This window comes from Xenia sp. Carnegie-2017, unplaced genomic scaffold (genome assembly GCF_021976095.1).
Source record: "Xenia sp. Carnegie-2017 unplaced genomic scaffold, XeniaSp_v1 HiC_scaffold_23, whole genome shotgun sequence".
Taxonomy (NCBI): Eukaryota; Metazoa; Cnidaria; class Anthozoa; order Malacalcyonacea; family Xeniidae; genus Xenia; species Xenia sp. Carnegie-2017.
In genome coordinates this window covers 11,881,318-11,900,708 of record NW_025813486.1, presented here as the reverse complement: position 1 = coordinate 11,900,708, position 19,391 = coordinate 11,881,318, and the positions used below count along the sequence as shown (strand labels likewise).

Sequence of the window (19,391 nt, the reverse complement as noted above, 5' to 3'; positions counted from 1 at the left end):
TCATTTTGGCGCGTAAGCATTGTTGCGACAACAAAAACACGTAGCCGTCATCAATCTGAGTACGATGTTTTGTAAAAAAATCGTAGTCGGGACTACGATGTCTTTTTAAGGAAAGAAAGTAGGTATATTTCTTCATTCTGTAAGAAATTAATTTACAGTACTATTTTCAAGCATCCAGGCTTTAATTTAGAACCCTTTTTGAGCGCAGATGTACATTAAAAAGGAAAATACGACCTGCAAAACTTTCATGTATTTCGTACGCAAAGTGAAAGGTAAACAAACAATAAAATAGTGCAAATATATCGTACATAAAATTTAAAATAGTGAAGATTTTTCAGTCTAAAGAGTCCTATATTCTCGCAAAATCAGTATTACTGATTCGTTGATATCATTATTGACAAATAGAGCCGTAGCTGCTTCGGAACGTCGGTGTTATACACAATAAAAAGGCTCGTTCTGTTGTTTACAGCTAAAACAAAATTTTGACGAAGCGATAACGACAACAACCTTCCTCGTGCCATTCCCTTACACGGTCAAATTTCGTACTCGTTCTCGTAGTCGTACTCTTGCTAAAACTCCCTAATAGAGTCATTTAGCGAACACTACGTTTTCGTATAAGACGTCATTAAATGGCGTGCGCGCGCCTTTTACTTCCGGTTCAAACTAGGCGGCAGTCGTGTTTACGACTACGACGTAAAAACATATAATGTGACGTCGTATGGACGGCGGCTGAAACAAACTCAATTTTTGGACAGAAACAGGGATATATCTTTCATATTTGTATTGTACAATATTATATTGGCCTACATATATTTATCTAAAGTAAAAACTGCAAATGTTTTGTTTCTTAAAGCGTAAAAAAGCAAAGAAATAAACATTGCGGTGCGTAATCTGATTTTGGGGGTTTCTTCGGAGACAAAATTTTAGTCAAAAACAATTTTAATGAGGAGTTTGCTTAACGGTACAGTATTGCTATGAATTTGTTATGAATTGTTAAGCAGTAAAATTTTACAAGTTAAAGTAACTGCTTTTTAATTTGTGTTTAGTATTAATTAAATGGAAAATTTCAAGAATGCTTTTTGCCATCCACTTTTTTGCGTGAAGTTGTCTCGTAGACGTCGTTGACAATTTACCTATCAAAATATAAAAAATGGGGATTTTGTGCTCCTATAATAGTATTTCGTATGTACTATTCCATGAATAATGTGTATGATTTCATACAAATATTTTTTAGTATGGAAATTATCATATGCCCAAAATCAGCTCAACTATACTTTTTGTCCACCCATATAAACATATATATATATAGCTATATTGCAATTTTATAGAATTATTTATTATTACAGGTTATCCGACACAAACATTTCAAATTAAAAATCGAATTCTTGAAATGCGTTGTTTTCCTGCACATGTGTTGACAATTTACGTGAATTCATTGTCACCAGGAGGCAGAAAATAAATGTCAATATGGTTTCTATTAATGGAATACGATGCTATACGTACAAGCATCTAAATGGTTAATAAAGGTAAGCAGTTCCGTTGTATTAAATCAGCTTAATTCATCACGTTCAGTATTACGCTCATGTTGATCATTTGACGTGTATTCACATTCTTCATTACCAAAAAAACATATAAAAACTACGTCACTATATTTTTTATTCATCCCATAAAACGTAATGCGCAATTCTTTAAGACCGTCAGTCAAACGTAGCTACTGCAGTACTGCCCAGTAGAAGAGAGTCAGATCGAGCGAGAAAGATATCTCTTGCGACGTAACAAAATCAAATTTATCTGAACGGTTCAAGAGTGGTAAGTGAGCATCCTTCATTCTTGCTTGTAACCCGAGTACTACATATGATAAATAGTATGCAGCCTTCCAATGTTTGATTTCTCATTTTGGCACTTCACATCGTGAAAATGAGGTGAATTTGTTAAACTTCGAATTCATTGAGTTCTCCTTGGTGGTTTGATGAAATATTTTACATTTAATAACATATGTTTCCTACTGCTTGCTTTATGTTCCGGAAAAAACAATTGTGAATTTGCAACATTCACGCATAATAACAAACTAATTAATAGCCATTTTTGAAAAATGTTTTCTTAGCAGGGAAAAATATTTGTAATACGTCGTAAATAAAATGTTTTCCACAAATCCACTGATTTGAATTAGATTAAGTAAGCGCATTTTTAATTTGCAAAAATCATGTTAAGCAATTGCAAATTGAAAGTTCATGCAGAAAGTTTAAAGTAGCTAACGTTCGGTGATTTGTAATCTGTCTTTCATGAAGAATGCCAGTTTTTTATCTAATCATGTTTAAGGTTGCTTGAATATATTTTTTGTTTCAAATATGCTTTTAAAACAGACGCAGATTTCCAGTGAATTCTTTTAGTAGCAAGAGCGATGTGCGTCAATTAATTAACACACATAAGCATGTTTTGCTGTAGTATACTACTAATTTTAAGGTTTGTAAGACATATAGAGTACCAGTGACCGATCTAGTGTACGTCAAAATAAATAATCGTTACACAATTTTACATATTTTACATATCGAGAAATTATGTTTACACTTGTTGCTATTCTACCTGTTTTCTTATAGAATTGTCGCTGAAATTTGTTGATCTCGCTTAGCAAATTGAATTGCACTTTAATTGATTTGCAGTTTAAAAATTTAAATAGAAAGAATTATGATATTTACAGAAAATTTTGACTGATTTTACACTGTTATCAAATAACAATTCAGTCTTTGACTAACTCTCAACCACTCAACTTAATTGAAACTCTGAACTGCAAATTCTGAACTCTTAACTAAATTTTACCTTTATTCGTGCAAAAGGTTTCGTGAAAAGGAAATAATAACTTTCGTGCAAATGTGACATCAAAATATAAGAAAGTGAAATTACATGCAAATAATTAGGAATCAATGAGTACATACTTGTTTATCCTGTAAAGTAAAGGTAAACTATAAAACACACCTTAGTTTTATCATGCAACTCAAGGTCGTATAAAATAAAATGCAGCATGAGTGGAGCGATTTAAGCATTGGTTGGCTTATGCAGAAAAAATCAGTTTATTTTCGATGAAATAGATGGTGATAAACAACACATAAACCATGCTGACTACGTTAATGATTGCAATAGCAAGCAAATCGGCAAAAAGTTTTTCAAATTTTAAATTCCTTTTCTCATGATACTTTCAGTTTATCCTGCAAAAGATGACATATTTACTTCTTATATTTGTTATAATCTTATGTTTACCAAGTTTGGCGCTGCTGGTAAATAACAAAAGTAAGAATATTCTGTATTTATTCTATTTGTCAACTAGTCTATACTCATTTTTTAAAACCTTTTTCCTTGATAAAGATTGCGTCCATGATGATGATTGCAGGAAAGGCCAAGGATGCTCAGATGCGGGAAATTGTGTGTGTAAAAGTGGAATAAAATCAGACGCTGCATCATGCCCACCACGTATGTGTTGTTTGTTTACCTTATATATAAAATGTTCAATATTGTTGCCAGTGAAGTGCCAGGCGGGAAGCGGATTCTCAATATAAATATTAGAGCCCAACAAATAGTTTTAAACCTAGTCATAAACTATTTGGTTTTATGAAATTTATTGAAAGAGTGACGTTTCGTCTTTACTTAAGACATCTTCAGACTAATTAGGAAGTTAACAAGAATTATAGATATATATAGAGCTATTTTTATAGTTTCAGGTATCAGATTACATTGGATGTGTAAGTGTGATGTAATGTATTGTTAGGGTGAGACTAGAAAAGCTTAAGAGGGATGAAGCTGCCTTGGGTGTTAATTGAAGGTTTTAGTTTGGAGATGAGGAGGCTTTCGTGGATCATGATGTAGTATGTGTCGGAGAAGGATGAGATGATTTTAAAATCGTCTAGCGAAGCAAGGTAGTTGGAGGAGTTACTATGAGAAAGAATACTTGACATAAATTGGTTAGTATAGCGTTTTCCAGTCAAAGGAGAGATCCCCAAGTGTTCCAAGATTCTGGTGTGTAAGGGGCGTGTGGTTTGACCCACATACGACGCGGAACAGCATCGACACGTGTATAAATACACAACACTATATCTCAGAGGCTTGGGAATTTTATCCTTAACGGGAAAAAATGAAGAGATTCGTGTGGGGGTACGAAAGACGAATGTGGCATTCAGATGAGGGAAAACAGCGTTGTAGAGACGATTGATATAAAGTGTTAATATCAATTATTATTCGAAGCACTTAATTTTGCTCTTCCGTTTCTTAAACCGAGTTTTATCTTAATGCTACATCTATTTCAAATGACATACAGTTTTACCTACTAGACTATCCTTTCATTAATCTACACAGGAAAGACTATATCTCTTTTTCTTAAATCGATTGAAATGCAAAGAAGCTTTAAAGCAATGCTATGAATAAAATGTATTAACAGTGGTGGATCCAAGATCTTATTCACGTTGGTCAAAATCAAGCGAACGCCAAATACGTCACCTTCGGTGCTCGGAATCTAGGGGGTCCAGGGGTGTGCCCTCCCGGAAAATTGTGAAAACTTTAATGTCTGAAATGGATTTCACGCGTTTTAGCAGTCACTTCAGCCATTTTACTGACAATTCTTACTTTCCTGAAAGTGAATCAAATTTTTGACTAACGAAATGTAATAGACAGCATAGACACAAAATCAGTAACTACAATGACTGTTTAACCCAATATCAGAGCTAACCAGCATGGCTAGGAAGATAAGAATCACAAAGAAACATTGCATGTCCCGCATGGACAGCCTCTAGTATTTGAGTGATTTCATAATTGCATATATGGCTCATGCATATGTATACAATAAAATATTTTGTGAAATATGAGTCATCCCCCATGTGACATGTAAACACAGGTAGTATTTGGGCGATTTGATAATAATCTAGCTCATGTATATGTATACAGAAAATATTTTGTGAAAATATGAGTCATCTGACATACAACATGTATACACAGTTAATATTTTAAGCCATTTGATATCAATAAGGCTTATGTATATGTATATAGCAAAATATCTCGTGAAAATATGGGTCATATCACATGCAACAAGTATATACAGTTATTATTTAAGCGATTTGATAATAAAATGACTCATGTATAAATATAAAGAAAATATTTTGTGGAAATATGAGTAATGTCATATGCAACATGTATAAACAGTTAGTGTTTAAATGATTTTATAATATAGCTCTTGCATATGTATACAGAAAATATATTGTGAAACTATGAGTCATTTCTTATGGGACATGTAGATGTACACATTTAGCTACGTATTTGAGAGATTTGATGATAATGTGCCTTATACAACAGAAATACACATGGATCATGATAACATACATACACGTTTTTGTGCCTAAGAGTTATGAAGTCATGCCGATTATAACAAATTTAGTAGTAAATGTTGAACAACACTGATCAACTACACATGTAAATACATGTCATCAACCCTTTGCAATACTAATTTATGTAAACAGTATTATTCTGCACAATTGTTTACAAATTTTATAAGCAATATTTTTCAGCACAGCTTCTGTAATTAGCCTTATGTCCAATATTTGTATATAGAATATTGATTACTAAAGCAAATCACCCTGCAATTTACTTAAAACTAGTATTTTTTCCTTGAAATAAGTTTTGAAGAATTTGCAGTGCAGAGATTGAGCAAATAGCTACTAACAAATAGAATATTTTGTACCTGACCGCTGTATAATGTAAGAGGAGTAGGATGAGATTTCGATTTCAAGAAAGACAACAAAGCTATCGACGTTAAGTCGTTAACGAAGAAGCTTCTAATTCACCAGAGCCAAATACGGCTTATCGTCAAGAATTGCCACAGTGTGTACAAATATTTTTCCTTTCAAATGTGGACTCATCCAAAAGTAATATGTTTGAAATTCTAAATGGCTAGTCAATCAAGGAATCGAGCAGTGTTTCCATACAAATACATTGACCATAGCAGTGACCGGGTCAACTCAATACTCCAGCAATGAAATAGCGCTATTAAGAAAACCTTTCAACACCTTATGAAATACATATTATGAAAATCTTAAGCACCTTAAAATACATCCCTTTTTTTCGCTGAGTCGCAAAGCGTATTGTAAAAGATCATTTTAAATGGCAACAAACTCGTGTTACTATTACCTAAAACAACTTGAGAATATCCAGTAAAAAAGCTGTACTAGAGCTGCCGCTTCGTTTATTTTTGAAAAATAAAATGTGTTATCGCACGTAAGCTGAAGGAAAGTTGGAGAAAATTCAGCTTTTTCCGTAGCCTAGTATAGTTTATGCTCAACAGATATGCAAAATAAAAACATGCATTTTAAATGCGTAAGTTGGATACATACCTTTTTTATTTATATCATTTATAGAGTGCACCAGTAACGTTGATTGCAACTCAACGTCACTAGTATGTCAAGGAAATAAATGTGTGTGCAAAAACGACGACACTCCGGTTTGGGATTGGAGACGTCAATCCTGTCGAGGTGAGCTTTCATCGCAGTTCTTTATCGGATGGGCATTTACTTCATTTTTCCGCCAATCATAAGTTTTTGCATTTTCTTTGTACGAGATGTTAGTAAAACTGCAAATCATTTTAATCATTTTGGTTTTTTGCATTTTCTTTGTACGAGATGTTAGTAAAACTGCAAATCATTTTAATCATTTTGCTTTTTTGCAGAAAAATTCTGTTAAACTGATGTTTAGTTGAACGAAATTGTTGATTGACGGGTTTTTTAAACATGTATTTTCACTGCGTGCACATTTTTTTAGAAAATATAAAACTGTATTATCCAATAAGCTACATTTACTTATAGTTTTAGTTGTTTGTTCTTGCTATGCACTTAACAAATATCCGCTTAAAGATGAATTGATTCTTATGTTCTGGCTATTCAGAATTTTTACAGAGTGTTCAAAAAATGCTCGTCTTTAGAAGCAAGCGACGTAGAGAGCATACATGATTCTGCAGTACCGTCTTATTTGACTTCATAAGAGTTTTTAAAGTTAGTAAGAGTATTGACATTTAAGTAGTATTTGAAATGTGGCGACTGTTTATTGAAAATTTCAAAAAAAGAGCATACATACATTAAGAATATAATAATTCAACATGAGTGGAAATTGCGAAACAAGAAAATATGTAGAAACATGAACAACTAAGGGCGACGAGTTAGTAGCAACTCAGTTTCTGTTTTAAAGTTTCTCTTCTTATTTAGGTTGCTATGACAGTGAAGAATGTGGTGAATACCATGAATGCTTGAAACAAAAATGCGAATGTTATACGGAGTTTTACCATTTAATTAATGGAGAGTGTGCAGGTGAGGACTTCTTAAAAAGAGCAGCGTCACGCTGCGCGCATCCTTTCTGCGCATAGTAAAAATTATTTGGCAATTGATGGAAACTGTTCGTATAATGTAATTCGCGATTGTATAAACATATAATTTGCAACTACTAACAAAGCAGGTATTCAAAGGATATTTAGTTATGAAAGCAAATTCACCAGAGCGTTTTTCAAAATTTAAGCATTACTGTATTGTACTTTGTATTTCAAATTGAACGATATACGGTGTCAAATCACTTCTGTACTTCATGGATTATTCTAGAACACTCTATTCCTGAAACATCTCCCATTTCACGCAGATTACAAAATTTACCGTAATAAATTATATTATTGTACTGAACACAGTAATGTGCTTATATAATAGAACCAAATGTTGCCGCCATATATAATTTGCTCACTTGAAAAAGTACAAGTGGAGAATTTTGCGATGAGCTGCAAGGGTGCGCATGACATGACATTGCTCCATTAAATTGGAATTCTGTAGCAAACTTAGTGAGACAAAAAATTTAATCATTTTAAACTTACGTATATTTTTACTTCATTCCTATGTGTTTCTTTTCTTACTTTTTATTAAAAAATATCTATTTCTGAAGGACATCATTTATAATGATAATGTGTTAAAAATAAATTTGTTACTTTTATTAACCTAAATGTTATTAAAAAAAATTGTTTTGAACAAATAACTTGCTTTAGGCTTTGTCTTTAAGATATTGTAGAATTTTGTGTTATAGTTTTGTAGTGGTCAGTTTTCTCACACGTCTACCTCCATTCATTTGTAAAAACAATAAACAACAAATTTTTTGCTGAGGTGGAAAAGTAAACTGCATGTCGTCGATGAATTTAAACAAACAGCCTTGGTCCATTCGGCCAATCTGTTTCTATGTTGAATCTAAGTAATCAATTATCTATTATGTAAGGTGTCTCAAAAAAACATGTTTATCTTTGAAATCAGTGGAATCATAAAACTTTCATAATCTGGACGTAATTGATCTCCAAAGACCTGTAAATGCAATTGAAAACAATAATACATGCAAATTGCAGCTAATGTCTTGCTTTTATTCAATATTCCAATTTCGTTTACGTCTCCTAGGGGATTATACTCCAAACATGCAAATTTTAATTGTTAGCTGATTTCAATTATGAGAAGCTGTTTTGAGATAGCATGCATTTAGCAATTTCAGGCCCGTTTTAAAGGACGAATTTTATATAAGCCGAGTGCATTTAAAACAAAAGATAATGAGGAAGTTCGTCTCATTTTCTTTTGTCTTTAATGCTTTTGCGCAGGTAAAGTTCGTCGTTTAAAACCTTTGCTCTGGATCATGATCTACATGAAGACAAACGCACACTATGACGTCAAAAATGGATGATTTGAATATTTAGCTGAGTTCATCCCTGTGCAAATAAAGACCACCAAAGACCTAGTTAAGGCGGTCAAGCCCACTTTGCTATTATCGAAAGAAACGCGAGCAGACTGCTTGCCTGTTTAGTTTAGGAGTTTTTTCTATTTTATTATATAAAACAAATAGATTATTATAAATGCTCTTTATGATATTTGTTTAAAAAGTGACCACTCGTGTCGTCATAGCAACTTTCACTTCCGTTTTTTTTATCACAAATGACCTCATACCTTGTATAAATTACAAAACAATTAGTTAAATGTAATCTCTTAATTTGTTAAACCTAAGCGTTATATTAATTGCTAAATTATGTCAAGACATTTAATTTGCCTGACCTGATACTTGTATTCTTTTAAGCAATTGTTGCAAGTTGCAAAATCTTTAATAAATTTATTTATTACAGCTTGCAAAACGAATGGTGATTGCGGTCAAAATAGAATTTGTCTCGACAAAGCAGTTACCACTCCGCAGAAATGCATATGCGCAACTGGTTATATTTGGAATTTAGACGATTTTAAGTGTAAACGTGAGTAGAGTTTGATCAAAAACTTCCATACACAAAAAGTTAAAGAAATGAAATCCTTAATTACCTTTATTTTGAAATTCAACTTGCAAAATATGATAGTATGGGAAAGCCAGATGTGTTTGTAGGTTTCAATGGATAAATTCTGTTATTCTAAAGTTCTTTTAGTCTGTATTCGCTCTCAGTATAGAATTTTAGAATTTCAGAGTTTGTGTTCTTGAAAAATATTTTTTTGCCTCAGATATTTATATCGACTAAGATAATTTAGACATATTGTGAATTTGTTTGTTATATGTAAATAAACATATAACATAAATTTCCCTTTCATAAAGTATCTTCTAACTTTCCTATTCTTTATGAGTATGTGAAAAATGGAATCTTATTAATGAAACTGTATTTGAATTTAAAAATAAATCCCCAATTGAGTCGCAAATTATATATTTTTCATACCTTTACTAAATTTTCTGCTGCATAAATTATTGCTGATAACAAAGACATGCAGCTTTTTTTGAATATCTCGCTTAACACCATTCGATTGCAAAATATTTCTACTCGATACTTTTACCTTAATTCCTTTTGTTTAGCAATATCTTGTGCTAATAATCCATGTGGGGGCGTCTCTGAGTGCATTGATGAACCAAACATGGAACAACACTTCCGTTGTGTTTGTCCCGAGGACCTATTTGGAGATGGATATCACTGTCATGGTATGACAACACTTAAATTTTGCTGGAGTTGATAACTTTCTTCAAAAGCTCATTGGATTTGTCTGGTATATACATACTAATTGGGAGGTTTCTGCTGATAATTATAACATACTGTTTAATAATTGCATTTTAACTAAAACTTACGTAAATTTCAATTTGATCAAAAATATGACTTGGTCTCTGATCTCATCAAAGAGTCAGTCACTGAAGATCATCAGTTATTGCTCCCAAATGTTCTTAAAAACACAAAAGCAAGTTTTTCTGAGTCATTTATATAATCATGAACACTCTTAGCACTTATTATAGACTAAGATAAAAAAAACTGCGGCAATTCCTTTCAAGTTGGTGCAAGTAAATAAAGTACTAATTTTTAAGGTAGTTTTTCGTTAAAAAAAGCGCTAAACACAATTGATATACGTGCAGTGATATAATGATGACAACAGTGATTATTTGAATCATGAGGCGTATGCATATAGCATATGGACAAAGTTAAAGCAACAAAGGTGTGCGTATTACCATGTTACTAAAGCAGTAATAAACAACGAGTGGGTCATTGCTCAATATTGACATTTCATTAACTGTCAAAATATGTATATTATTTACAATGTTTGACACTTGTCTACATAATGTTGGCTTCATGAAAGTGTTTTAATTGGTAACTAAAGGCTGACGACAAATGAATATAGACTACATAAACTGCATAGTGTAGAATTTCCATTTTGCTAACAACTTCTTAAAGAAACGTTAGAACGTCTCACCAGTCACAAGCGCACATTTACCCTTTCGGTACACCTGACGTCGTTCTCCAAATTCTGCTGTTTACATAGATTTTTTGGGCCTTTCAGACTCACCTTGCTACAATTACCCATGCCATAACGGTGGGACGTGCTTAAAACAGAACAACGGATATTCTTGCTTGTGTCCAATAGGATTCACTGGAGGACAATGTAAAGAAGAATTAAAAAAAGGTATTAAAACCATTTTGAGTGTTTTCTTGTAAAAATAAATTTAAAAACATGTACTACAATATTTCTAGATGCAATTTTACTTTACTCGGTCCGAGACCTTAATCTAATGCCCAATTGAAGTCCTTTGACTATTACTCAAAGTTAATGTTTTTGAGAGAAACTGTAAGGAAATAGTCTCGTGTTAAATGAATGTACTCAAGTGTTGACAGTATTCCAAACTTAAACTATCATCAGTAGAGCTGGCAAAACGATGATAGGAGTTGAGAGTATTCATAAATGCCTGCTATAATCCTTTGAAAACAATAGATTTCAAAGGAACTTAATATAATTTATCAAATGAAAAAAAAATATCTTTAATGCAGTCTATGCAGCCAGGCGTTTTTGTAAGAAAAATCCACTTGACACGAGCACAATATGCGCATGCAAAGTGTCACCAGTCCACTGCTTATAGTAACTGTAGGGAATCTATCAAATTTGTTAATACGTTTTGCGCATGCGTAACTTAGGGCTTTTCTTGGAGAATTTGGACGTTACCCTTTTTTTCACTTGACACCAGGAATCTTTACTTTTCAGTGTAAAGAAAAGTAGTTTACGTTTTCACGCCATATGTGATGCACAAATATGATATTTTGCACGTAAAGCAGGCTAAGTGGCTACGACTGTATTTCTGAATGATGGTATCAATGAATTGATAAAATTAATTTATTAAGATTTAGGACACATTTGTATGAGAGAAAAATCTTCTCAGTTTTGCATTTTATGTAAGATAGATTTGGATGAGGGTTTTTTTGTCTGACCTTTTTACGTACATGGTTTTCCAGGTTGGTATAGTCCTGAGAAGGACTGTTTTTGTTGTTGTTGACTGACGTTTCGACAACCTTAGCGTAGTCAAATGAAACTCTGAAGATGACTACCATTTGACTCTGAAAATGACTACCGCTAAAGTTGTCGAAACAACAGTCAGCAACAACAAAAACGGTCCTTCTCAGGACTATACCAACCTGGACGATCGACATTTACAAACATGTAACGATACTTCCGGGTTCAAACCATTTACTTTAGTACATGGTTTTATGTTTTGCTGTTTTGTTAAGCGAATTTTTTGGTTTGGTTCAACAAATTTGTTTTTCCTGGAAAAAAACTTTTAGCAAACAAAATGTTTGCAAGCCAGTCAAAGTGTGCTATTATTACCCAAGAGACATTTTCCTTAAAATAATTATTGTTTTTATGGTTTTTCAACTGTAGACGTACTGAAAATCTGTTGTAAATAGCACTTGCATTTGAAAAACAACTTTGACAAGGCGCGCGTGAACTACAATTTGAACATTATACATACATGCATAAATAACACATAGAATAGCCTTCAGTAGGTTTGCCTGTGTCAAAGAGGGTGTGTCTGTTAACTAAAAAACTGTTATGTCATTTGTACATTCAAATGTTACAATCATCTATGTTTTCAATGTAATTTCATCTGAAAGTACTCGAAAAATTGACATTTAAGTCCTAAGTTCGCAATTGTCTACGTTGCTAAGCAAGATGGTTTTGAAGCTTTGTAGTTATATATTTCTCTTTCAGCGAATTCACTATGAAATAAATAAAATTCCTGAAAGATTTAGGGCTGTAAAAGGCTCTCAGAAAACATTTTATGCTTAATTGGATAACTATAGATAAAACATTACACTGGTGCCAAAGAGATGAAGAGTGTTTGTATGGTGGAACTTGTAATGGCAGTGAATGCATATGCCTCAACGGTCACTCTGGACCTTTTTGCGAAGGTAAAAGTTACTTTTATATACTAATAACCAATTTCGATTAAATGAACACTTTTCTAAACATGATTTAAGTTGTCATGTTTGTAAATGTAGATCAAATGGTAGTCATCTTCAGAGTCATTTTGGTTGTCGAAACGTCAACAACAACAACAAAAACAGTCCTTCTCAGGACTATACCAACCTGAACGATCTACATTTACAAACATGTAACGATACTCCCGAGTTCAAACCATTTACTTGATTTAAGTTATCTATAATATTTTATGATCTCATTATGTTACGCATTCTTATTTTTTATACGCTGATAATTGCATGCAGCAAACTAAAAAAAGTAATTTACTTAACTTTTAGTCGCAGCATAAAGGCACTTTGTGAATGCACGATAATGAACTCATAACAATAAAACATCAGAGCTAATGCATGAAACGCCGACTTTAACTGCTGTATAGCTTCAGTTATATAGTTTTCTTCTTTAGAGAGTTTTTTTTTTGTGCAAAAGAGCACCAAATATATTACATATCACAAACAAATTACAGTTTTCTTTTAGTTTTGGACTATCAATCCTATCTCGATTATCCTCGCATAAATTTTGCTGGAATTATTGAAGCTGATGTCTCAACCATGCAGAATTTTATGGATAATTACGAAGCTAGTGTTGATCCTTTGCTCCGACCGCATAATCTTTCTTCAAATCCGAAAGGTAGTGGAGTATGGCGCTTAAGAAAAGCACATGTCACAAGTGCATTCATTAAAAAACGTCAAGAAAAAATATGTTCAATAAATGACAATATGGATAAAGTTGTACATGCAGTTGTAAAAGGTGTGTTTATGTATATTTTGTTTGAAGAATGATGATAAGAGGTAGATGTTGAGTTAGGAAAAGGAAAAAAGTATTTTGTCGGACATGTTTTTATTGAGAAATACAGCTACTTTTTACTGAGATTTTTATAAATTACAAAAACCTTCGTGTTAAGAGAAGAAAGTAGATGGTAATAAAAAAAAACATGAATTAGTAAAAAATAACATGAATTATGTTAATTTTTTTGTTTTTAATACAATTCAGTCATTAAAACCGTTTCTCATAGCTAATAGATGTTTTCAATGTTGTTCTAGACACTTCTCTGAGAGCAAGCGCTAAACTTGTTGATTTTGATGTTGAAATGCAAACCGTCCGTACGATATATGGTTGGACAATTGAAGTGGAAAACTTCTTTAAAGGCGATTTTCAACCCGTTCCTTTTCAGTATATTTGGAATAAAAACAAAGACAGAGCTTACAGCGAATATGGAGCTGTTTCTCAAAGCATTCTTAATAATGTTCAATTCGGTTATAGAGCTGATGAGTCCGAAATTGTGAAATTCTTTAAGAGAAATGTTGATAATGATAAAATTAAACTGTCGATACATTTCAATATTGATCGGTACTCTACTGATTCAAGGAGAAGTGATTTCAACACAGCAAGGATTGTTGGTTCTATCGGCATATCTGGTCCCAGATCTCCGCCCTATTTTACTCTAGGTCGAATTTTGGAACCTGTCAACGATAAGCGTTTTTGGTATTTGCCATTTGTTCAAAGATCTAACCGCATTCTGCTAGATATTGGAAACAGCTTTCAGATAGAAGCTAATGGAAAAGTCTCAAAAAATGTAGGCCAACTTCGCTTAGGATTTTTAAAATTTGGCGATTCAGAACCGGATTGTCATAACGTTGAAAATGAAAGTGATGAATGGAGTCCTCAAAATAATGATTATGAAGTGACTTCTGGAATAATGGATATGTTGATAAATAAAGAAATTGATGTGTTCATAAAACGCCTGGTTTTAATGGAGGTTAGTCACAATTTACGATAATAACCTTAAAGAAAATATCAACTTCTGAAAAGTTTGTTACCAATGCAAAATTTAGTAGCTGAAAAGTTGCTGTGATGGTAAATGAAATTGTCATAATCGGATTTATATTTTCCAATATGAAATCCCTTTATACTTAAAAGAACGCCGATGATAAAGCATCTATTTCACGTAGGGATGAATGATGTAGAAATCAGCTGTCTTCTAATTTTTTGCTGTATAATATAATTATTATACGCACAAGCACTACTGCAACAAATGTATTTAGAAAAAGTGAAGAATGATATTTTTAGACCGTGTTTTCTTAAGACCGGAACGAAGTCAAACCAGAATGAAAATCAAAATTTGTTGCACGTTTGCATGGGACCGGCACGAAAAATCCTTAATTGCGTAATGCCTTCTTTGCAGGCTAGTTTTACACTTGCTAGCCATTTTTTGTGATTTGCTTTTGTGTGCATGCTTTGTTGCCATTTCAAATCGGTCTGAACGTTAATTTGAGTTTACTTTGATGCCGGTTTCAATTCACACCGTTCTGAACTCAGTCGGATCGGTTCAGCAGGCGGTACAACTTCAGACCGCTCTTAGTCATTTTCGTACCGGCCCCATGTAAACATTTACTATAAATTATAAGATAACCGACACTAGCTAATGCCTGTTTGAATTCGTTCCGATCTCATGTAAACAGGGCCTTAGTTACTGTTTCAATCAAACTTCCAAGAAAATTTTATCTTTCCCATGCCATTAATTTATTTAAAGGCAGTTTTTCATGCATGCTAACGTGTTAGGTTTTTTGACTGAATCAGTCAACATCTACACCAGCAGGCAATATTTCTTTTCAGGACGCTACTGACTGGGATGATCAACATCTACAAACATGTATATAATAATGCTCCCGGGTACAAACCATTCACTTTCACGTATTTATGCCAATTTTCTGTATATCTTTAGCTAAATTCTCGAAAACAATGTTCGAAAATCGTTTTGGCTGAAGAAAAAGACGGCATTGCCCTACATCCATTCACAAATTGGGCTGTTCGCACTGATTCAGAAGAAACATCTACCGTACAGTTATTGTTAACACGGTATGGAGAAGTGGTGTGTGATAAAGATCTTATTTCTGTTAAAAAAGATGATAGCTACACTGGTACGAAATTTCTTCCCAGAAAGCCACCTATTAATGACCCGTCTGTTGAATGCCTTGAAGATCAAAAACTGAAAGTCTCGTTTCAAATACCTAAAGGAGTTAAAAACCCCAGGCCCTTCATTGATGGACAAATTTATACATTCCAGTACTACTTCACAGGAAATAAATTTAATACGAAAAAAGATATTTACAAATCTTTAAATTCCATGATAGCTTTGTTTGTCTACAGTGAATATCCAATACCAACAAAACCTTGTTGGCTTAGACATGTAAAGCCCATATTTCAACAATATGCAAAACTATATCCAGTGATGAAAACACACTTCTTTGATTTGGCTAACTATGATGAAGTAGTTTCAAACAAAAGAGGAATAATAAGATCCATGTCACTAAACGAAGACGATCCAAATTACATGCCTGTGACAAGAGATTTGTCTAAACCTAAAAAAGACATGATTTTAAAATGGCTGGCGGAGGATAAACCGTGTTATGGTGCAATAAACTTTGCAGTGAACGTCCAAATGCTGGAGGAACTTCTACAAACAGCACTAAAGTTAGAACACTCTACAATCCCACCTTATTTAAATGGATATTTCTCCCTAAAGAAAAGCCACAACACACAAGTGAAGGCAATGATGAAAAGTATTTTGATATCTGAGATGCATCATTTGGCTATTGTAGCAAACATTATTAATGCTATTGGTGGTCATCCAGACTTGCTGGCACCAGATTTTGTGCCATCATATCCAAGCTATCTACCCGGCGGATGTCATCCCGACCATAAAATATCAATAAACAAAATGTCCACGCTTCAAATCCGAGATGCTTATATGGTAATCGAACAACCAGCAAGGGAACTGAAAGAGGGAGGATTAATGAAGACAATTAATAAAATTATTAAAGATAAACAAATATCTCGAGAGTCAAACAAGCCTTCATCTAAAAAAAACAAATCATGTACAAAAAAATCTGAAAGCTGTCCCAATGAAGAAGAAACAAGTCATTATTTGTATGCAGAAGGTATTTTTTATCATCCCTATTCACACTTAATTATAGAAAAAAGTGATGGTAAAGAGATCTATGCAAAAGTTTGTACTTTATAATCAGCTATAATATTTTAACAGCACTGAACTTAAAAAATTTAAAAAGTTTCTCGGATGATTTATAGATAAATTAGCTTGTAAAGAAATAGAAGACATCTTTGTTACTACCTTTGGAGATATTAATGGCATCATAGAAAACCATGACACTATTGGCCAACTGTACGCAAAAATCCTCATCTTACTTTCGAAATTGGAATGCGATGAGATGATCACATATCATACAAATGTCCCACAAGTAGAGGTACGCGACGAAGTTTTCAAAGTAGACAGTTACATAAGTGCAGTCAGAGCCATAGAAAAGATTGTAACTGAAGGTGAAGGAGCGTCCGCATGTAATCCCCTGGATGACAGTACAGAGTTATCTCATTACTACAAATTTGGATCAATGGTGAACAGACGTCATATTGAGACGTTCAAACAGGTAGTTAAGTCATTTGTTTTTAGCAAAAGCCACTTGTCAAATAAAATTGTATTATGAAACATTGCACTGTCTAATTATGTTTAAACAATCTAATATAATTACAATTTTTTCTTCCTGCAGGGAAGTAGGACCATTAATGTTGGTTAAGTTTGTGATCGTTTGGGGCATGTGAGTCATGGGAGAAACGTACGAGCGAAAGTTTATATGTTTTACAGTGTAATGCATGTAACTGGATTATGGTGTTGATTGACCTTGTTAGTCTTAACAAGATTATATTTGAGGCCATATAGTTTTGCCTGTTCCATATTTTACTTCATCTGGGCTTGCTTCGTGTAATAAAGAAATTTTTAGTCGATTGTTGGGTCTCTCTGTAGAACTGATTTGGTAGAAAGTGTGGTGCAGACAGGGTTGAGCATCGCTTTCGTTTTCGTTAAAGCTAATTCTTTAGTTTACCGAAGACTTTGACTTATATGCATGTCATAGCACTAATAGCACTATATAGTCTTATTGATTGTATTTCGAAGAAATCAATGTATGGCATTGCACGTTCAGTTTCATATGTTGAATGCAGTATGGGATTTAAAAAATTGTTCAAGATTTCACATCTTTGTTTAACTTTAAAAAACACGGAGTAAACTTTCACTTGTCTAAATACTTGGCTAAACGTTTCCATTTTATTATAGTATTGTACTTTATGTTAAAAGTGCAGACCCACACGAGTTCAATGTTTTCCTGGCAATGTTACATATTCTTTATAAATTTTTCGTACTCATTCATCATTAAGGTTAGCCTTCTGATGTATTAAAATATTAATTATGAAGTCAGATGGCGTACAAATCTCAAATATTTATTGCTAATAACTATAATAACTAATCATATATGATAAAAAATCGTAATTTACTTCTTTTGTTAGGTAATATTTCCAATATCATGCACAGTAGCGAGGTCAGCCCAGCTTTTTACTACCGTTATGCAAATATTTTAGTGTACACAGACCGTAAGAACAATAGAGTTCTATAAAAAATAATAATGGTAATTCTTTAAAATTTTTATATTGGGAGTAGATCTGCAGGCTGGCTACGCTACTGATCATGTACTGTCATGAAACAATATCTTGTTATAATACATTTGTTGTAGGAAAATAAAGTAGAGCCTACGAATCAAGATATCAAAGATATAGAGGTAAAATTGTTTTAATCTCTGCGTGGGCGCATTGATTAGTTTGAGATTGATAGCTGGATTGTTGTTACAATGTAATTCAATTAAAGCCAAAAGGTTACGATTGCCAGAATTTTGTTAGTTATGCTCATTCTCTTGTCTTCAGTTTCTCTGTTTTATGAATTTTGTTTCTCTTTTATTGAAGCATTGCAGCGGAACATTTGCATTTACTGGAAGATATTTGCCATTTAATGAAGATGGTGTCTGGCCAATGGTTTCAGATCCAAAGATGGAAATGTACCAGGAAGGGAGCAAAGCAAGATATCTGGCAATGCAGTTTAACAACACCTATTTTGAGCTTCTCAAGAATATACAACATGTGTTTGATGCGACTAACTACACGGATACATTTCGCGATTCATTTGGAATAATGAAACAACTACTTATTATTGGTGATAGACTTGTGCAGGTTGCTCTCAAAGATGGTGGTGATCCAAATATTGGTCCGAACGCTGGACCAATTTATCCTTCATATCCTTGAGACACTCTATGCTTCAAAAGCGTCTATAAGTCCTTTCTAATTTTCTGTTATTCTTTGATAGATTACTTTAAACATATTTTTGGGGAGAAATGAGATTAATGTGATTGTTACTATATATTTTGATTATTAAACCATCTAAATGTTAATATCTGTTAATCTGCTGCACTCTACGGATAAATAGGTCTTTTGTCAACCTAAACAAAGACCTACATTTAAGCTAGATCGCTAAAAATCATAATGCTCACTAAGCCTTTTTTAAAAATTGCCTTAGTCGGCAGACATTCAGGCCAACTGGGCTGAAACTAAGCTCGGGCTGAAATTGCTACATGTAAACGGTCTTTAATACCAATTATATTTTTCTATCGCCCTCTGACCAAGGACGAAACAAAATTTAGAAATCAACAAGACTTACTTAGGTTGATGTTTGATTTTGATTGTGCGAGTCATTGGCCA

General features: G+C 33.2%; 1 protein-coding gene and 1 long non-coding RNA gene across 3 annotated transcripts; one reads left to right on the top strand and one right to left on the bottom strand.

The window, feature by feature from the left end:
- Positions 1 to 921: 921 nt before the first annotated feature.
- On the bottom strand, positions 922 to 5,817 carry LOC124448372. Its single transcript, XR_006949038.1, has 2 exons — positions 5,720 to 5,817; positions 922 to 1,133 (listed from the first exon to the last, which is right to left on the bottom strand). It is a non-coding gene; the product is annotated as an uncharacterized LOC124448372 (long non-coding RNA).
- LOC124448371 lies at positions 1,375 to 19,084 on the top strand. Of its 2 annotated transcripts, XM_046999379.1 has the most exons (16): positions 1,375 to 1,526; positions 1,694 to 1,809; positions 3,198 to 3,285; positions 3,361 to 3,465; positions 6,393 to 6,506; positions 7,233 to 7,334; positions 9,158 to 9,280; positions 9,862 to 9,984; positions 10,830 to 10,952; positions 12,620 to 12,727; positions 13,272 to 13,544; positions 13,838 to 14,553; positions 15,520 to 16,735; positions 16,884 to 17,239; positions 18,377 to 18,421; positions 18,603 to 19,084. In XM_046999379.1, the coding sequence occupies exons 3-16, from the start codon at positions 3,213 to 3,215 to the stop codon at positions 18,936 to 18,938; spliced, it is 3,813 nt and encodes a 1,270-aa protein (XP_046855335.1). In that variant the 5' UTR covers positions 1,375 to 1,526; positions 1,694 to 1,809; positions 3,198 to 3,212; the 3' UTR covers positions 18,939 to 19,084. The 2 variants fall into 2 exon arrangements, with proteins under 2 accessions (XP_046855335.1, XP_046855336.1); XM_046999380.1 differs by lacking the exon at positions 1,375 to 1,526 and having other exon boundaries at positions 1,594 to 1,809.
- The last annotated feature ends 307 nt before the right edge of the window (positions 19,085 to 19,391 follow it).

What these genes read in the sequence shown, in the direction of transcription:
- LOC124448371 (XM_046999379.1), top strand. Translation starts at nt 3,213, where the DNA reads ATGACATATTTACTTCTTATATTTGTTATAATCTTATGTTTACCAAGT. An exon ending in AGACGATTTTAAGTGTAAAC is followed by an intron (nt 9,281 to 9,861) that starts GTGAGTAGAGTT and finishes CCTTTTGTTTAG; the next exon opens with CAATATCTTGTGCTAATAAT. An exon ending in ATATTGAGACGTTCAAACAG is followed by an intron (nt 17,240 to 18,376) that starts GTAGTTAAGTCA and finishes CATTTGTTGTAG; the next exon opens with GAAAATAAAGTAGAGCCTAC.